Source organism: Heliangelus exortis, chromosome 2, assembly GCF_036169615.1.
Source record: "Heliangelus exortis chromosome 2, bHelExo1.hap1, whole genome shotgun sequence".
NCBI classification, from domain to species: Eukaryota; Metazoa; Chordata; class Aves; order Apodiformes; family Trochilidae; genus Heliangelus; species Heliangelus exortis.
This window is the reverse complement of record NC_092423.1, coordinates 84,795,658-84,816,406: the sequence shown is the minus strand read 5'-3', so window position 1 is coordinate 84,816,406 and position 20,749 is coordinate 84,795,658. Positions and strand designations below refer to the sequence as shown.

At 37.1% G+C, this 20,749-nt stretch overlaps 1 protein-coding gene across 3 annotated transcripts in view; it reads left to right on the top strand.

The window, feature by feature from the left end:
• GALNT1 (polypeptide N-acetylgalactosaminyltransferase 1) overlaps window positions 1–20,749 on the top strand; it is a 92,548-nt gene that overhangs the window by 60,347 nt on the left and 11,452 nt on the right. For all 3 annotated transcript variants that reach the window (XM_071736808.1, XM_071736807.1, XM_071736809.1), the window contains 5 exons: window positions 6,334–6,500; window positions 13,969–14,176; window positions 15,684–15,854; window positions 16,930–17,047; window positions 17,971–18,151. In XM_071736808.1, coding sequence (XP_071592909.1) covers window positions 6,334–6,500; window positions 13,969–14,176; window positions 15,684–15,854; window positions 16,930–17,047; window positions 17,971–18,151 — 845 coding nt within the window. The remainder of the gene's footprint in view (window positions 1–6,333; window positions 6,501–13,968; window positions 14,177–15,683; window positions 15,855–16,929; window positions 17,048–17,970; window positions 18,152–20,749) is intronic.

Here is a 20,749-nt window from a genome sequence, read left to right as displayed (position 1 = left end):
ATTGTTGGCTGTAACTTATGGCAAATGGACAGGTGAACAATGGAGTACTGGCATTTTATGGCACTGCAGTGATGTTCACCAGATATCTGTCATTAGAGCCTGAAATTTCATGAGGCGTTCAGATTTCCTGATTTGCTTCTCTATTGATTTGACATTACCTTTGGTAACCTCAATAGAAAAGAAATGTGTGTTTTCAAGCCTAAGGATACTGATGCTTACTTCCCAGAGACTCCAGTATAATTTAATGCTGAAGATTATGTTATTTGTACTTAACCAGTAAAGCTGAAGAGATTTATTACAGGGGCTCTACTGTGTAGCATTTCCTCAAAACTCCAACTCTAACCTGATTTTCATCAAGACTTGAATTATTCCTTTGTCAGATTTAAATTCCGGGGTGCAATTTACTTATAAGTACAGCTTTTATTTACAACTGTTGTTTGCAGTATGCAAGATGAAAGATTGTAATAAATCTGTAAGAGGACTTAATATGTTTCTTTCCCTGCCCAATCTGTTGCTAGTACAGCTTTCAACTGTACTGAAAATGTGTCGGTATTATATTGCATTATATTGCACACATAAGCTCCAATCTGAGGTCCACTAGGATTTTCCAACTGAACTGCTTAGTACACAAGAGACTCTTTTGCTTGTGTTCCATCTCTGTTCTTCTGTCAGAGTGCTCTGGGTTGTGTGGCTGGGTAAGAAAACAAGGACTGCAAAGGTGTTTTACTGCTGCTAATGATTTTGAGCTATGGTAACTTCTTGGTCATGCCTTGTAGCTATGAAAGGCCGGTAAAAACTGGCAATAAAATTGGTATCAGTTATAGCAAATCATAGCTCAGGTTTTGTCTGAGTCTATTTATTTTCATAATTAGGTAAGCGTGAGTAACCTTGTTTTGAAAATTTGATATTAAAAAAAAAAGTTCTGATGTTACTTGTCTTCTCGTTGCTCTTCTGTGGTGGATAACCCATTGGAAGCTTCAAAAGGGGTAGAGATTTGCCCTGTGATATTTAGAAATTGAGCATTTATTTCTAATGCATAATATGATTATGATGTCATCTTGCTTAAAATGACCTTTTTTTCATGTTTTGCATCAGTGAATGAAGTTTTCCTCATTGTGCCTTGCTGTATAAACATTATAATAGCACATAACTGATTTCCTCAAAGATCTGTGCCCTGTTTAGCTTTTTTGGGGTGTGATTCTTTAGCCTGTGAAGTCTTTAAGAGCTATCAGGATATTAAATCCCACTTATTACATTACTTTCAGCAATGATTTAGCATTACTTTGAAGGGTGTGCATACAGATCACTGCTAACATTGTAGATATTTGTCTTCCAAGATATGACAGTATTACACATGTAACACTCCCTCTTGAGTTTTAGAAACAATTTCTAAGTGCATTGATCCATTAATGCAATATCACGGTATTGATAAAATGCCAAGTGCTTTTCTGTAATAAGATGGCTGCACCTTTTTTTTTAAGGTGAAATTTGAAGGTTTTGTGAAAGTCCCAACAGAAAACTGAAAGAGGTGGTGTTAGGGTAGCAAAGGGTAGTGTCTGTCCCGAATTCCTGGTGTCTCTGTGGCTCCTGGTGTGAGGATGGCTGAAGAGGATAAGCCTCACTGATCTCTTGAGTACTGAGCAGAGCTGATAGGTATGAAAATTTCACCTTCTGAGGAATTCAAATGAAGGATCTTGTAAGATCACCTGGTAGATTTCCGTTCCTGCAGTGGTATAGTACATTTTTCTCATTCCTTTCCTGGCATGAAAGAAGAGATGCTTCCAATTCTGCCAGGTGTGGAGGAGAGTTGAGAGGATATGCTTGTGGTGGTGTAGGCAACACAGAATTAAGAGTTATATTTCCTTGCAAGGTGGTGCTGAAGCAGCAATTAAACTCTGAGATTTAAGGGTTTAATTTTGTTTAGACAGAATTACCTTACTTTGTGTCTCTTCTGGTTATTTTTGTAATGTCTCCTGTGGACTATTTGTATTCTGGGCTAAGGAGAAAAGAGGAAAGCAGTTTACTGGGAGGCTTTCCAGGTGCACTTGGAGTAGCATCAGCTAGTTATCAAACTGCTATACATAATCCACTGAATAAAGTTCTCTTTGAGATTTTTTTTCTGATCATCTCCATACAAAAGACAATCTCTAAACATACAGAGCTTCTATATAAGATTCAAATAACACTTCACAAAAGGTCACAATCATGGAAAAGCATAGTACAACCCAAAGTTGCTTTTGGCCTTCCATTTTAAAAAAGTTTGCAATGAATTTGAAGCTTTGTTATCAGGTTACAGGGTGTTAGGGACAGTACCTTGTATTTATTTTGCTGTCACTGTTCTTCTACAGCAATGTTATATACATATGTGCTAGATCTGTCCTCCTTCCTTTGGTTTTAGTTTGTTAAGCTTGAATTTAAGTTAGGATTTAGACCTGTTACCCTGCCTTGTTTTCTTGCAGAGATATGAACTTAAAAGTAACCATGCAGTTCTCAGGAACCAGGCTGAAGTATTCTAAATATATGATGCAAAATTGCAAAAAGGTGAAATTCTGTGAAGAATTTGTTATAAGTGTCTTAAAAACGTTGGAGTAGAGTCATATCTTCATAGTCCTGTGGCTCCTTTGTAAAACAGCTTTTAAAAGTATAGCTTGTAAACTCAATTATTTTTCTCTAATCTGATTTTGATGTGCTGTTAAAGATCTTGGATAACTAATTTTATTTCCTAAGTACATGAAAGGAGCAATCAAATATTGGGGAGAAGTATGAGGGTAATGCAGCTGACGATGGGGATTTCAATACGTGAGGAGCCTTGCTATGGAGTAAAGAACATTACTGCTTTGAGCATTGGGATGTGTGCATCAAGAAACTGAGACTAACCAGGCTTTTTGTCTTGATCATGATTTAACAAACTGGCCTGTTCTTTTTCTGTGTCATTGGATAATGGGACAGTAAGTCTCTGTTTGCATTTAAAACATCTGACATTTTGGGGGAGTTTCAACAATCTAAATAATACATGGAGTCACATTAGCTGAGAGTTTGCATGGTGAATGCTGTAGATTAAGGAAAGGATGATTCATTCCACCTGAAGTTGACATTCTCAGCTGTTGTTTGGAGTCTTCATTAAATTACTGGAGATGGTATGCCTTCCTAATATTATGCACTCAATTTTAAAATTGTTTAAGGCATGATCCCACAAGAGGAACATAATGTAGTGAATTAAGATTCAAATTGTCTTTAATTCATATCCTATGTGTCATACCCCTCAAGGTTATATTCTGCTACTAATGTTGCATAACTTGCTTGAAACTAATGCTCTATTTTAAATTCTGCAGTAATCACTTTCTGGGATAATTGGCTTTCAAAGGAAGCCAAAAAGGATTCTTAATTTAAATGTTTGTTAGTAAGGATATAACATGAGGTTTACATGGAGGGCTAACGTTCTGATCACAGGTGTCAACTATTTTATTTGTCTTACGTTATGCAGCAATATGTTCCTGTGGGGAGGAATTTGTCAGTGGTTTCAAAATTAGAAACAAAGTTGTTTGTTTATTTAGTTGTATATATTCACAAAAAAATATTATACAAATAAAGCTAAAAGATATACATAGAAAGGCAGGTGAAAGGAGACTTAAAAATAAGATATTGTGCTGTTAAGTCTTTCTTTTATCCTGCCTGCATCATGAATCTTTCCAGAATAACTTCACAATAAGTGCAGTATTAAGAATAGTATTTGAAAATTTCCAAGCCAGTGTTGTTATGAAGTTCCTTCATAATAAGGTTGCCATGGCAGCCTTTTACATATTGGTAAACAAGCCAGCCTAGGTAGCTCTTAAATTGTTATACCAGAAGGTGCTGGTCTCTGGGGATGGCAATAGGCAAGTCTCATTGTGGAAAGGAGGATGTTCAGCTTTTGCAGGACAGGGCTGTAGGAATGCTTTGCAGGGAGGGCAGGTGTCCCAGAAAAATCCCTGTATGCTTTCCTCTTAGCACTAAAAAATTTCCATTCAAAGTTGGATCTTAAATGTTTTGATCTATTTATACTTCAGACAATGTAACGGTTTATAAACATGGTAGTCCCTGGTCACTTGACTGGCTTTTGTTATAACAGCTCATTGAACTGAGCTCAGTAAAATACGTTTTTGGGGTTTTTTTGTCACACCATAAATAAAGGCAAGGCTGGGGACGAGCTCTTTCATATTACAGTAGTAGATCCTGTGGCTATCTCAGCAAGATGTTCTTGGTGACTGACACATTATTACTGCTTTTCACAGAGAACTGGTAACAAGCTTCTCTTAACTTTTTTACAAATACTCTGCCAAAAACTAGAGGAACAATTGGGGGATTTGTATTACAGCTGTAGCTGAAGGTCTACAATCAGACACTTATTTTTTGGTCTAGGGAGCAGTGCAGCAACAGGAATAAAACACAGAGAATTTGGTTTGAAAGTAGCAAAATGTGCTTGACAAACATGGGGGAAAAATTAATTGGCATGTGATTGAATTTGTCACCTGAAATCCATAGTACGTTTGTGAAAGGTTTTCCAAGTTATACCACAAAAATAGCTTTAGTGGTTGGCATGTTTTGCAAGTTTTTTGCTTGTGAATTATATCAGAAAATATAGGGATATATGGCTGCTTTCCCTAAAAATTTTATGATGTTCATGTCATTGCGGTGAACAATTACATTTGGCTGTAATTGCATAATAAGCATATTATTACAGTGCTGATCCTATTGCTTCAGTTTTCAGAAAGGAAACATGATTCCACAGAAGCACTTCCAGATACATCTTAGCTTGTACCTGAGCTTACTCATTACTTTTCTGGGATCTGGAGGGCACGCTGGACTTTTGTCACCACCTCAGACCTGAAATGCCTGTATGCTGTGAGGGCTGTTCTCAGTTAGAACAGCCCTGACTAACCAAGTCATCTAGGAAAAAAACAATTATTTTGGGAGCCCACTTTTATCTGATGTTTTATCTGATGTTCCTGGTTTTTCCAAAGGGGAAAAAAGGGTAGAGAGAGATCCCAACACCTTGACTTTTTATTGGCAGGCTATTTCTTCAGTATTGTTCTTATATGTTTAAGGTAGAGGATACCTTAGAGGATGTACTTCTCAAGACTTCAAACAGCACAGCTGTTAAGGTTTGTAATGTATACTTGTGCTAAGTATATACTAGTATATAGTTATATACTAAGGATTGTAATGTATACTTATTAACATATTTTAATAGCATTTAGGTCATGATACACTGATTTGAAATTACTCAATACTTAGGGCTATAATAGGAGCTTTCTTGTTAGAATGAAGCTCCACTGACTGTTTCTTTTTTCCACTCCAATGTTTTCCTTGTGTTTGATATCTATGTATATCTCATGAGCTTTGGTTCTTCAAGGACTTATTACCATCAAATCTAATGTAAGTTCCTTTGTGTTATTTTGAATGTGCAGGAGGAACAGATCTGTGCAGAAAAGACTTAATTTGTGTTGCTATCTTTTAGAGCAGAATTGTATTTTCAGAATTGCTAAGAGTACTTTGAGTACAGCATACTGATTTTTCTAGGAGATAATGAAAATATCACTTGTTTTAAAATAGTATTGCAGAGTTTAAAATGTTGACTGTATCTGGGGTGGCTTGTACTGTATCATATTTTGCATAAATGTCCTATGTATGCCATTAGGAAAGCTAAGCTTGTGGTCTTCAATGCTAACTTTATGTTAATATCATTCTTTTTTAATTTGAACTTCTATGTCTCTTCCAACGTGTATACAGTGAGGAGGAAAAAAACCCATTAAATTGTGAAAAATACTTAACTCACCAGTGTTATGAGTACCATGCATGTAGTCTTGGCTTTTTCCAAACTTTAACTGTGTCCAGAATTCTTCACCTTTTTAAATTATTGTTTGTGTTCATCGTATACTTTTTTACCACATTTACTTCCTAGTTTAAGTTTACCTTTTTTAATCTTGTCTCTCTCTCTCCCCTCCCCTTTTTATCCCTTACAGCACTAGGGCTTCCCCCTTGGCCTCTGAAGGAATGCAGGCCTAAATTAGGGGCTTGGCTTAGTGTCTCTGGGCATGCTTCTCTTCCCAAAAGAGGGGGAGTGGAAATAAATAATCTAGTATCGTCTCTCTGTGTTATCAGTATTCATATCTCTTTCATTTCAGTACTTTTTAGGTAAAAATAGAAATCTTTGTGCTGTTTTTTCTTTTGTCATACTTTGCATTTACCTGATACATTATGAATGTTAGCGTTGATACTCTGAAATAAACCTCAGCATTGGAGTTCTCACGGAAGGGTTTACATTTACAAATATATGGCTTAATTTTGTTCTAGGTGTAAAACCAAGGTGTATGCAGACAACCTTCCCACAACCAGCGTTGTCATTGTTTTTCACAATGAGGCTTGGAGCACCCTCCTACGAACTGTTCATAGCGTGATAAACCGCTCACCTCGACACATGCTGGAAGAAATCGTCCTTGTTGATGATGCCAGTGAAAGAGGTAAGGAGAACATCAGTGCCTTAGCTTGCTGCTCTTTCTGGTACAAAAATTGAGACTGACTTTCAGTGGGCTTAGCTCTCCTCAGCAAAGCAGTAGCTGGGGTGGGGTAAGGCTGAACAAGCAATGTGCATTTTGAGATGCGGGGGCTTCACAGCTTGAGTCCTGTGTCCAGTTCTGGGCCCCTCAGTTCAGGAAGGAGATTGAGGTGCTGGAGCAGGTCCAGAGGAGAGTAAGGGCTGTGAAGGGATCCAGCACAGATCCTATGAGGAGAGGCTGAGGGAGCTGGGGGTGTTCAGGCTGGAGAAGAGGAGGCTCAGGGGAGACCTCATCACTCTCTACAACTCCCTGAAAGGAGGGTGTAGCCAAGGGGGGGTTGGTCTCTTTTCCCAGGCAGCCATCAGTAAAACAAGAGGGAATGGGCTTAAGCTCTGCCAGGGGAGGTTTAGGTTGGATATTAGAAAGAATTTCTTTACAGAGAGGGTGATCAGACATTGGAATGGGCTGCCCAGGGAAGTGGTGAATTCTCTGTCCCTGGAGATATTTAAAAAGAGACTGGATGTGGCACTCAGTGCCATGGTCTGGTAACTGCAGCGGTAGTGGATCAAGGGTTGGACTTGATGATCTCTGAGGTCCTTTCCAACCCAGCCAATTCTATGATTCTGTGATTATCTACTGAAAGCTAGAGGAAGCTTATCTGTCTGTCTACTTGTCTGTTGATAGTACAGTGTCTGTGAGTTTATGCCATTACAGCCTTAATGTTTCACTTTGGAATTTTAACATGTTCCTAAAGCTTGAGGGCATTTCATATTTGATCACCTGGTAAATAATAATAAAGGCAACTCTGTTCCTCACACACATTCAAATTTATTGTCAGTACCACCATTAGACTTGATGCTCAGGAAGATTAATTTTTACTATTCAGTTACTGGGAAGTTTAAATTCAGTGTCTACACTGTAAGAGATTCCACTTTTTAATAAATAGTATTCCAGATGAAAACTCCATCCTACAGAATAAAACTTTCCATGTGTCATGAAAATAATAGACAAAACTTGAAATTGATTTTTTTCTAAAATAAAACAAGTTTATTTAATTTTACTCTTAATGTTTTTGTGATTAAAATACAGTAGAAATAACAATACTCTAGACTATAACTTGATATTTAGTTTGTGTTAGTAGTTAATGTTTGGCTTTTTCATTGCTTGATCTTTCTTGGTGATATAGGTTATACAATATAACTTGAGGGATAATTTTTTTTCTTGTATTTATAAGTGAAGATGAGAGCGTTACATTTTTTCATCGAAGACATTTCTATTTTTTTTATATATAAAGTCAACCTTTTTTCTATATTTCTGCATTGAAAGCTTCCTAGTAGGATTAATAACTAGTAGGCCACTAGAAAAAGGTCTTGGCAGCCACTGGTTTTAGGCTTTTATCTGTATCAGCAGGAATTCCTGTGCTTTATTCATGGAAGGATTTTACACCCAGCATGCTGTCATTTTTGCCTGATGCTTCTGGTTCCAGTTCTCCAAAATCCATGTTCTGCTGCTTATGGCAGTGCCAGCTGCAGAGCAAAACGAGTGCTTGTTGTCCAGACAGCAAGATCTGGCCAAACAAGATCTGTGTGAAAAGACAGATGCTGCTTTTCAGATCATATGGTAGAAGTAGCATTATGGTTACAATGGTTAACAGGAGATTTTATAGCTGAAGAAATTGACAAGTGGATTTTTGCACACATGTGGTAGAAGCCACGGGTTTCTTCATGTTGTGTGTGTGTTTGATGCCATAGGATGTTCACTGACCTATGCCAAACTGTGTAGGTCTGGCACATGGCTGGCTGTGGAGTAGCCAAGCAGCCTGAAGAGAGATCCTGTCAGCTTGCTGAGCTCTGACCAGTCTGCTTTCATAAGGAAGCATAGCTCATCCACTCTGGTTGTGTTTGCACTTATATCAGCCTCTGTTTCTTTCCTCTCTCAGACACCCTCGTGTGCTTTTCCTTTCTTACCTGATACTAACTTTACCTGCTTCAGCCAATTTCAGTGTAATTTTGGAAGAAGGGGCAGAGGTCCTAAATACTATTACACTGGCAGTAGAAGAGGGATGCCTACACAGGGGGCAAAGTGGCCACATGAATGTGTTTGAGATTAGATGAATGTTGTGATGAACTTCTTTTAAAAAGGCACAAAGTCAAATTTTCACTATTTTCACTTGTGGGAATTTCCCAACTGCATCCCCAATTTCTCATAGTTTTTCAACCTTCATATAAAAACTGCAGGTTTGTGGTTTTTTTTTTTTTTCTAAAGCATGTGAAACTACCTACTTTTCTTGGTTTTGTTCCCAGGGAGCAATCTTTTATTAACACAAATGCTGGTACTCGGATTCTGAGTGCCTGTAATAGGTTATTGTGGAGGTTTATGCTTCCTTAGTGGAACAGAGTACATTTGTTTTGGTTAATAAGCTTTTCTGCACAGGCTCTTGCTAGGAAAACAAAGCTTATTGCAAGTGTGCTCTGTTTCATTTGTTAGAACAACCCTTAGTACTAGCTCAAATAAGTACTGATGATGAATTGTGATGGGTCAGCTTTCAATATGACCTAGAAATAAAGAGCAGATAATGTTAAAATAATTATGACATAATATGTTTTGCATCTTCAATTTCTTTTTTAGAAAAAATAATTTTAACATAGTAATAGCCACGTCTTCATTATGAATAGAATCAGAGTCCAGTTAATAAAGTATATGGCTCTCTTCTAGATAGCTTTTCTGGGTTTCAGTTAGGTAACGAAAGCAAGGTAGCATAATCCCAGGCTGGAAGATACAGAATTTCAGACTTATTTTGTGTTCTTACTGAATGTGTTCCAATATTTAGTTTTGAAATCTGTGATCTTTGTTTCAGATCACTCAGGTATGTTTTATTTGTAGATACATTCAACACTTACTGGAAGTTTTATTTTCTTTTCCAAAATCTTGTTACAGTTCCAGCAAGCATGCTTGTACAATAAAACAAAATGAAGGGGTAGGATGCCTGAAAATTTGAAGGTTTTGGTATATGCTGCTTGAGCATTCTGTGTTGAATTAAAACAACATATCGTGCACCTATTTATTCTAAACAGTAAAGCTTTATTCTTACAGTAAAGTAAAAGAAGCACGACAAATCTGTAATATTGTTTTCTAATTACTGATCAGAATTGAATGGGTTTTTTTAAAGAACTGCTTCCTTAAATTGTTAAGTATTGGTAACTGATAGGAGAACAGGAGAAGCCAGGATTACTCAGTACTTACAACTAGGTCGGTACTGAATGGCCAAGCATGATAATTGTGTCAGGATAGAATATACTTGCACAAGTCAGTTATACAGATCAAAGAAACTTAACTAAAACTAAATTCCTTCCAAAACATCTTATAAAAGTATTTACAGTTCTTAACACTGTGTTTGCATGCCTACACATGTTAAATGTTTTACTGTAAATTAATTAAAAAGAAAAATAATTTGAAATTTAATTTTTCATTAATATTATTACAAATGTTACTCAGTAATAGAATGGGCAAGGTATTTTTCAACTTAAGTGCTTACTTGACTTTAACTGAATGTATTTACTTTTTTTGTCTTGCTTAGTTCTGCTACTGCCACAGAAGATGCTCTTTAAACTGTCTATAGTTGTAGGTAAAATAGTGCCTAAAAAGTGCCTAAAATTAGGCACAATTTTGATACAGAAAAAGTTTGAAAGTAGTATCCAGCAGAAAGAGTTCAGTTATGCCTCTGAAAGTGCATGAGCTATTATTTTTCCTAAATAGAAGTATCTGGTTTGGTTGTGTTTGGGTTTGGTTTTTTTTATATATCAAAACCTTACTCTGTTTGAAGTGTATGAGGCAATGTTAAAAATGTGCTCAGCTGTCATGCTGTGTGACTCCTAAAAAACTGACTCTAATGCATAACACTTCTCATCTGTGTTTAATATAGGACTTAGTATAAATATGACCATTAGCTTTGTATAGAAAATCATCTGTAGAGCTTGTTTCTGGCATTTCTTGCAGGCCAAAGTATACTGAACTACTGAACTGAGGGAGCAGTTTGTGAGGGATGTGTGTTACTCTAAGAAACTGCTCTGCAGGGAAAATATGCTGCTTGGATTTGAGCATTTAACCCTAATTGCTGGTACCAGAAGAACCCCAGAAATCTTGATGGCCAAGTTATTTTTCCATGCTTTTTGTTGGGATAAGGCTTTACCTTTTTGCTTATTCTGCTGTATTTCTAATAATATTTTAAGACCACAGTTATTGTATATCTGGCAGTGTTTTGTGTTCCTTCTGAAGTTTTTAACAAGGTGGTAGTTCCTGAGAATATTTTTATGGACATGGTTAAACATGGGAGGAGAACTGTTCTTAACTCTATTCCCTCCACAGTGAAAACACTTCATGCATCTATGAAGCTATATATATGTATCAAGCAAGCTATATATTTCTTAGGAAAAAAATATGGAAGTACTTGAAAAGATAAATTGAAATTTTAAATACTTTATGGAGAAAATTAACACAAGAGGAAAATCTTTCACTGTGAGGACAGTCAGACATTGCAATGGTCTCCCAAGGAAAGTGGTGAACTCCCCCACTTTGGAAAATTTTCAGCTCAACAGGGTGCTGAGACATCTCATATAAACAATAATATTAGAAGGGTTGGACCAAGTGATCCTTGGAGTCCCTTCCAACCTGACATTCTATGATTTTATGAAAATGTAAGTAGGACTTAAGATTTTTGTATGCAATATGCTGAGCATTACTTTGTTCAATGTAATGTTCTGTTTTATTTTGTTTCTTGACTGACCACAGTTGTATTATTGAACTCTGTTCTCTTCTACTCTTCTTCCTGGCAGAACTTTACTATTCTGTTAATGTAATTGTGCATTCAAGGAGCAATGTCAAAGCCCTTAATTCATTCAGCATTAAGTGGTTAGAACTGCTCTAAAAGGTTATCACTACTACACCTGAAACATGCAGAGGAATATGTTGGTTTGTGTGATGTGCTCATTAGATGGTTATCTTAGAGGGAAATTCTTTGTCATGAAAGCCATATGCATTAAAACCACAAACATTAACGTAATATTAGTTCTTTGAAATTAGTGGCTTTGGAAAGCTATACTGTGAAGAGATGAGATTATATTTGCTACATACTCAGCCAAATTATCTCTGTGCTCAGCCCCAAAAGGCCTGCAAAATGTTCAGACATGTACGCTTCATTTGTACTAATAAACATTTATTCATTTGATTCTCTTAATAGGCACAGTAAGAATTAATGAGACTAGCATTTAAGGTCTTTCACATTCTTCTAGTATGGTTCAGCTTCCAAAATGTGTCACAACTTATTTCTGTGGGTTTTCACGTCAGTCCAACAACGTACTGAAAAAAATGCAGAGGCAATTAGAGCTCATCCATCTGGAGCAGTGGTAAGGAATGGTAATCACCCTCAGGTCAGCTTTGCCTCTTGAGATTTACTAAACAGCCACTAAGAGTTAGTGCCATGCTTTTTTCCCCCTCCAGCATCACACTTATTCTTGTTTGAGGTACTTACTATCTTATGCTAAATCCTACCAGAAGCTTTGCAGTGTTGTAGTACAATTCATTCCCTGTAGTACAAGAGTACAGACTGGTGCTGTTGAACATCTTTGTCAGCTACATCCACAGTGGAACTGAGTGAACCTTCAGAAAGTTTGCTGACAACACCAAGCTGTATGGTGTGGTCAACATGTGGGAGGGAAGGGATGCCATCCAGAAGGACCATGACAGGCTTGAGAGGTGGGACTGTGCAAACCACATGAACTTCAGTAAGGCAAAGTGCAAGGTCCTGGAAGTGGTTTGGGGCAGTTCCATGTGAAAATACAGGCTAGTGATAGAACAAGTGGAAAGTAGCCCTGAGAAGGACCTGGGGGTGCTGGTTGTTGAAAAACTCAACATCATGAGTCAGCAATGTGCTGTTGCAGCCCAGAAAGCCAACCATACCCTGGGCTGCATCAGAAGGTCAAGGGAGGTCATTCTCCCCCTCTGCTCTGGTGATTGCCTGCCTGGACTATGTGTGCAGCTCTGGAGCCCCTAGCAGAAAGACATGGAGCAATTGGACTGAGTCCAGATGGCCACAAAGATAACTGGAGGGCTGGAGCACCTCTCCTGTCGAGTTTGGATTTGTTTGGTCTGGAGAAGGGAAGGTGCTGGAGAGACCTTATATAATGGAGTACCTGAAGGGGGCTTACAGGAAAGCTGGGAAGGGACATTTTACAAGAATATGTAATAATAGTACAAGGGGTAAAGGCTTTAAGCTGCAAGAGGGTAGAATAAGGTTAGACAGTAGCAAGAAGTTCTTTAGTGTGAGGGTGGTGAGACACCAGCACAGGTTTCCCAGAGGAGTTGTAGATGCCACCTCCCCAGAGACCAGGTTGGATGGGGATTTAAGCAACCTGGCCTAGTGTCAGGTGCCCCTTCCCCTGGCAAGGGGCTTGCAAGTGGATGATGCTTGAAAGTTCCTTCTGACCCAAACCATGATCCTATCTCCCATGTGCATTCAGTGTATCATCTGTAGCGATGTTGTAAGACTATTTTGCCTTTTTTACAGGTTTGAAATCTGGAGTAACTTACAGAAATCTGATTCTGTGACTGCCAATTGCATTCTCCCTCAAGTCTTTGTTCTTCCTTTGACATCATCCATCTTAGTCTTATTTTTCATGATGGACAGAAACTGTGCGTGGCAATAGGAAATGTGTTAATTTGGCAACTCTTTGTTAATAGGAGTTATTTTCAGTCTCTAGGCATATGGTATTCAGTTATGGCTATTGTATTTTGAATATTTTTTTCCCCAGCTAAGCAGAGTTTTGTTGATCTTAGATACTCATATGTGTATGATTTCGTCTTTGGTTTTCATTGTTGTAGTGATAATGTAATAGAAAAAAATTAGCCAGAAGTATCTAGAGAAAGCACAATTGAAAAGTTAATTTGACCATGTTTTAAATTGCTTGCAAAGAAATTATCTGTTAGCCATGTTTCTGCAAGAGGTAATTAATTGTGTTCTAGTAGTTGGCTCTTTTTTTTTTTTTTTTTTTTGTATTGTCTTGGTAGAGAAGTGCTATTGTCTAAAAACACTTCTGAATGGTTTTGAAAGTAGGAGCTGCATGTACTCTGCAATAAAAACTTGTCTATTCCATCTGGTTTCTGTGTAAACACTCTACACTCTCTTAATTTTTGTGTTTCTAATAAAGAAGAAATGAAGAGGAGGAAGAACTTCCTACTCTAGCAAGTGAAACAAATGGAGATGTTGAAGGACATATTGTGAATTGCACAACTACCAGAGGAGGAAAGTAGATGAGAAAGTACAAAAGAGAGAAAAGAAAGAGGGAAATGTCTATGAATTCAAGCCTCTTCATTAAAAAAAAAAAAAAAGCTGAACTATGTAACTGACATTTTTCCTGGTTTTGATCATTCTTTGCAGACTTCTTGAAAAGACCACTGGAAAATTATGTGAGAAAATTAAAAGTACCTGTTCATGTGATTCGAATGGAACAGCGTTCTGGATTGATTAGAGCCAGATTAAAGGGGGCTGCTGCTTCTAAAGGCCAAGTCATCACCTTCTTAGATGCTCATTGTGAATGTACAGTAGGCTGGCTTGAACCTCTGCTGGCAAGGATCAAAGCTGACAGGTAATTATCCATCTATTGGTCTATGTGGTCTGGCTTTTTGTGTTGGTTTTGTTTGGGTTTTTTTGTTGTTGTTGTTGGTTTTTTGTTTGTTTTTTTGTTTGGTTTGTTCCAAGTTGGAAAAATTTCCACTTGGAAACATTCCAAGTATTACAGTATAGCCTACAAGCAAACATTTATTTTCTGAAGGGCTGGATAAATTATGTATCTTCTCATTTGTTTAAGGATAAGAGGCTAATTCAGTACAACTTTTAAAAAGTAAAATTTGGTTTAGAGTGAAGCTCATGTGGAATGCTTGGGATAATATGTTGAATAGTAGTTAAGAGAGCAATGGAGTTTGAGGTCTTCTGTCTGCAGCCTAGCCCATTTCTTCATGAGCTTGAGGAGATATTCTTGAGGAAGAAGTAGAGCCCTAATCTCCTGTAACATCAACACTGTGAGCACGAGCTGTCAGGCTTACTGCTAGCAGTTTCCTCATCCTGGTTTCTTTATTTTGTAACATCTGTATTATGGATTTCTGTGCTGTGATTTGGTTCTCAGGGATGTGTTCTAAAGTTAGAATAGTTACTGGCATCATACTCATCTACGCTATGGGAACCATAGCTTTGTAATTCTATCATAAGTCAAAATTCACAACTCTAACATCCAGGATAGTATGGTAGAAATTGTATTGAGAGGGGGGGAAAAAAGCAAACAACAGTGAAGCTAGAGAATGTTCTGCTTTTTATAATATTCATTCATCTGACCAGTACCTCTGTATTTGCACACTACTCTGTTAGTAGACAGCATATGAAATAGACAGGGTACTAACTGTTACAGGTTTCTGTTTTCTTGTGGCTATAGATAAAAATAATTTTAAAGCATTGCATGATGACAAAGCTGCAAGTAATAATCTTTGTTTGGAGATGTTCTAAGACACAATACTAACCTTTAAGTGATCATTAACACACATTTCTATGAGACCACATTACACACATTGTTACAATTTTTGCAAATGGCCCAATTAAATAAGTCCCTTGAATTCAGCTGCAACCTTTTTACAGAGCTTTTTCTCTGAGGATGGTTAAGTGTCTTTGAGATTATTAGAATTAGTTTCTATGAGTATATAAATTAATAATGCCAGGACACTGACAAGGAAGCCTCTTTCTGTTGAGTTTGCACTAATTATACTTTTTGAACTATTACTATCATTTCTTAGTCCTGAGGGCATATAAGAATACTTCCCAGAGCTAATGACAGAGTTTTCATTCCAAAATGTGCAGGTTACTTTGAACTGCTTAATTAAGAACCGAAAGCTTTTATTTTCTTTACAATCACTGTATAGCATTGAGAATGCTATGATCAATTTTTCCATCTTGTAATAATGCAAATACCATTTTAAGAAAGAGCTATTATTGCCAAAATTCCATCAGGAAAACACATTTTCATGTAGATGAATTAAAATTAAAACAAAACTAGAATCAAACCAACTTTTTTTACACCTTGATTATTTTTTCTTTCCTTTTCTTAGGAGGACAGTAGTGTGTCCCATCATTGATGTAATTAGCGATGACACCTTTGAATATATGGCAGGTTCAGACATGACCTATGGTGGATTCAACTGGAAGTTGAATTTTCGTTGGTATCCTGTTCCTCAGAGGGAGATGGATCGACGGAAAGGAGATCGAACCCTTCCTGTGAGGTAAGGAGAAATTGTAAAATTGGTTAAATTTTTCACCTGGTGTTTACTCATCTTCTCTAGGTTAATCTTGTTAGTATTTAATCAATTCTTTCATAGCATCGTTTTTGTCTGGTTGAAAGACCAGCATAAAAGTTCTTTCATGTGGGTTCGTTGTTGGTAACTTTTTGGGTAGTCACTTTAGAAATATTTAAGTTTTATGTCAATTACCAGTGAATTACTAATTTTTATAATGATGCATGATTTTTTAAATTGAAAATTATTTTAATCGTCTATTCCAGCAAATCATATTTTGAAAGCATGCCTCAGTTTTTGGTGTGTGTATGTCTGTGTGCATGTTCATGTACGTGTAAGCTAAATGTCTTCCAAGTGCATGGTTGGGAGGTGAATTTCTATCTTCATGTCATGTACATGTTGTGGCAAAGGTAATAAGAAGCACAGATAACTTGCCTGTATTATGTATTTTTTAGCAATTGCAAGTTTTCTGGCCTCAGTGTTCTGAGAATTGGCAATATTTACTAATCACAAAGTTGAGGATATGGCCTTTGCTGTTTTCGGTTTGCTTTTCATTTAAGAAACCCAGAGGTCATCTCAGGGTATAGTACAGTTTTGGGTTTCTTACCAATAAGGAATTTGCAAAAAAAATCTGGATGTAACAATTTTCTTGTATGAAGCAATAATAGTGAATGCAAGCAGGCTACTTCATGGCCTCTCATAACTTTGTCAAGAACAGAACTATAAATTTCCTGTAAGAAATGGGTTTCTTTTTCATGAGTTACCAGCATTGGAAGCAGGAGTCTTTCTCAGAAATAGCATCAGCTTTCTACAGGCTGTTGCTCTATCTGGACTCCAATTTGAAGTGAGAAACAGGGAGAACTGTCACTAACTGGTTCCATCTCTGGAAAATTTTGAGCTAGGAAGCACAGTGACAGTAAATTAATTTGGATGGAAGCCCACTGAGAAGGAACATTTTAGGAACCTGAGAAATAAAAAGCCATTTTGTCAGTGCAAGTGTTATAAGACTGATGCTTATTTTTTGTCTTTGTCTTCCCTCCCCCCTTTCCTTCCTTCCTTCCAGGACACCCACAATGGCAGGAGGTCTTTTTTCAATAGACAGAGATTACTTTCAGGAAATTGGAACATATGATGCTGGAATGGATATTTGGGGTGGAGAAAACTTAGAAATTTCTTTCAGGGTAGGTAAAACTCTTTTCAGTGTTTTACTACTCAAGACAGTTCATTTTTAGTTCTTTGATCTATACAGATCTGCTGCCTGCATCAGTGTCCTCTCTGTGTTGTTAGAACGTTGCTGTCTCTCCAGTTCCTCCAGTGGAGATGCACAGGCTATCAATAGACAGTGCATGGTGAATAGTTGGTATCCCAAAAGATTGGGATGGTCATTCTGAAGCATGATTCCATGTGTGCTAAAAGGAGTTCAATTCTAAAAGCTCAGGAAGCATAAGTCAAGGGTGATGTCATCAGTGTATGGTTTGATGTGTCAGTGAAATGTACCTCTGTTATGAAACAGCAAGAAGAGATTGTAACTTAATTATTGCATGCCCTCATTTTGATGTAGACCTAACCAGTGCTGTTCTCACTTTATTTCTACCAAATAGCACTATTTCCTGTTGTTTTACTCATCAGCTCAGAGTACATAGGTGGATACTTGTGAAGGAGTTCAATTTTCTGAATCTGCCATTTTCAGAGGCCACCCCCCAAAGGAAAATAATTTCAGAAACTTTACTTGAAAAGTAAAGGGGATTTTTATGTGGAGAATCTGTTTTCTAATGGACTTTTTTGAACAGATCACCACCTGTTACTTCCCTGTGATTCATATGAGCCTTTTCCTTTCTTCGCTGGCAGCTTGCCCAGTTCCCTAAAGTAGTCTCTTGCTGATGCATTATTGCTGTGAGGCCTAGTGTGCTCTTTATTACTCTCTCTTACTCAGGCTTGTGAGCATCTTTATCTGTTTGAACAGGAAACAGGCATATGCTTCTCTTCCATGCTGTATGCATTTGTTTTAGACCTGAGCTAATGTTGTATCTCATACTTGAATAAAAGCAAGTGATGAACGTTTCAGTGACTTGCAGCCATGCAATAATTGTTCTACCACTTTCAGATTTGGCAGTGTGGTGGCACATTGGAGATTGTAACTTGCTCACATGTTGGGCACGTGTTCAGAAAAGCAACACCCTACACGTTTCCAGGAGGTACAGGGCAGATAATCAATAAGAATAACAGACGGCTTGCAGAAGTCTGGATGGATGAATTCAAAAACTTTTTTTACATCATATCTCCGGGTAAGCAACTGTTTGGTTACAGAAATATTTATTAAGAATTAAAATGGTATTCCTATTTGGAAAGAAAATGAGTATTTAAATAAAAATGTTATTGATTTGAAGTTTATAAGGCAAAGCCCACTGAAAGGAAGGTCTTAATTGAAAAATGATTTTGTTGGCCAGATATGCCCTGAAGTCTTTTCAATCTTCCCCCCCTCTCCTGTCACTTTCACCCCCCTCTCTCATCCTTTTTCCCCCCTCTACATTTCCCAAAAATGATTTATGAATGAGCTTCATGTGCAACAGAGTTAAAGCTCAGTGAAATGTCAAAGAGGTAAATGATAGTGCTGAAAACCAGCCATCCAAATGCATCTCATAATGTGCTGGAGTTTGGCCTCTGGCTTCAGTGTGGTAGGTGTTCCAGGCTGAATAGAGAAGTGATTTAAATGAAACCCTGTGGAAGGAGTGGCAAAAGTTATTATCTTTTGGCTTGGTAGAGTTTGAACTTCACTATCCAGAGTATAGAGCCAAATTGCCAATGTGTTTGACTTCAATATTTATTACCTTTCTTAAAATGAGTTTTAACAAAACATGAGGACATAAAATAGAAGAACTGATTTCCTCAAACTTTCTCAAGCTTTCTGGGAAAAAAAAAAAGCAAAAAAAGAAAAAAGAAAAGGTCAAGAGAACAAGGGGAGTCTGGGAAATACTGAATTATTTATTTTCTTTCAGGGTATTTTTGTTGGTGTTTAATAAAACAGAGACAAATGTTGAGTTGCAACAGGCATCCTCTTTGAATAAATGAGACATTAGACACATTCAACTTTAAGTAGAAAGTGGTAGATCTGTGTGCCATGCCTGTTTTTCCAAGGGCATATCTTAAAATATAGTATTTCCTTATGACTGACTTATTAAGCCTGCATTAGTATTGAAGTTTAAAAGCTGTAATACAGTACAGTATGAGTCTGTACAGTGTCAAATTTTAGATTAGGTGTTTTAAGAATACTTGGCAACAAATGACAGCCATTTATTTTTGTCTTAAGTAAAAGCATTACTCAAGACTAGGATTTTTATTTTTAATTAAAAATAATTTTTCCTACTACCCAAAGCTAGTTAGCTGAAATCAGAAGCTAACAGCTTATGGTTACTTCTCTGTGTTATTAACAAAGAATTATGAATTCAAACATGACATATAGAGATGTATAATTCAGAAAAGTTGTCTGTAAATAGGTGTAATAATTTTTGGTTAAAATTGCTTCTATGCATCTGTATCAAGTTAGATTTTAAAGTCTACTAGGTAGTTAGAATATCTGAATAGAATATTGGCTATAAAAATAATAATTCTTAAAACCAAATGTAAGTTACTGAATACCATTTTAAGGCTCTGTTACTTTACATAATTACTTTTTATATCATCTCTGTAGTCCTTCTATTGCATGTGGTAACTGCAAGCTACAAAGGAGTTACAGCATTTGAATTTTGTAGGATTGCTTTGATAAGACTTTCTTTCATAGCTCTGTAGTACTGTGGAATATGCATGCTTTCTCCCATTCTAGAAAAGGAATAAAAGATTTTAATTTATATTAGAGTAAGGTAAAAATTTTCAGCTGGTGAAAGTTACTTTAGCAAGAATCTATAACTGCATTGTGTGGTTTTTTTCGTTTCAAAATGTGCATGTCTGCAGAGTTTTTATACTAGTAGCCTGAATGTTCTATGGACAGGGAGGTGCTCTTGCCAAGCTCCTCTTAGAGCATCTGCACCCACTGACTGCCACACCACCTCATCTGTGTGTCTGTATTGACACTGCACTAGAGTTTGATACTACAATTTCCAAATGTTTCAATCATAGGGTCACATGTTACCTGAATAAGTTGGGTTATTCTGAAATCACTTAGTTCATTCTTAGCTTTCATACAGTTACTTTTGTTCAGAGGATGAACACATAAATATATTCAGTGCTGTGCATGCCTCTTGCCCCCTAAATCCATGTAAGTTGTGAGAGCCAGTAGGTATTAATTAGAAAGGATTCCTACATTGGGAAGTGCACAAACACCTTACTGTTGCTATTCTGGTATTTCCAGTCTTACTTCAGTTTTGCGGACCCTGATTTTACCTGTTGACATGAAATAACACTAAATTTCAGTCCTCCTGGCCAGTAGTTGTCTTAGGAACTCAGTTCTATCTCTGCTACATTGGCTCATCTAGCCATATTCTGCTTTTCCAGGTATCCTTCTAATATAAAAATGTAAATATTCAGTTCTTTCAGCATGCTGGTGTAGTGACCCTCAGCACAGTACAATATGCAGCCTGTGAATCTCTTTGCTAGTATGATGTGTACTTTCACAGTTACTGTGACAGTGTCATGACTTCCTGTGGGGGCTGAGGTGAGAATTTTTTAGCCAATGCTTGTTTTCAAGCCTGTGTGCAGATGAGTAAGGAAAACAGGCAATTCCGTGTGCACCTATGTTTTTTCTCAGTAGTTGACATAGATGAGAAAATTGGATTTTGAAGGAGGTAATATACAGATGGGCATCATTGAGCCTTGCTAACAAGAAGATTGTTTCCTCCTTAATGTCCTTTCTCTTCTGGATCTGTATGGTAGTGAATCATAGAGGGATT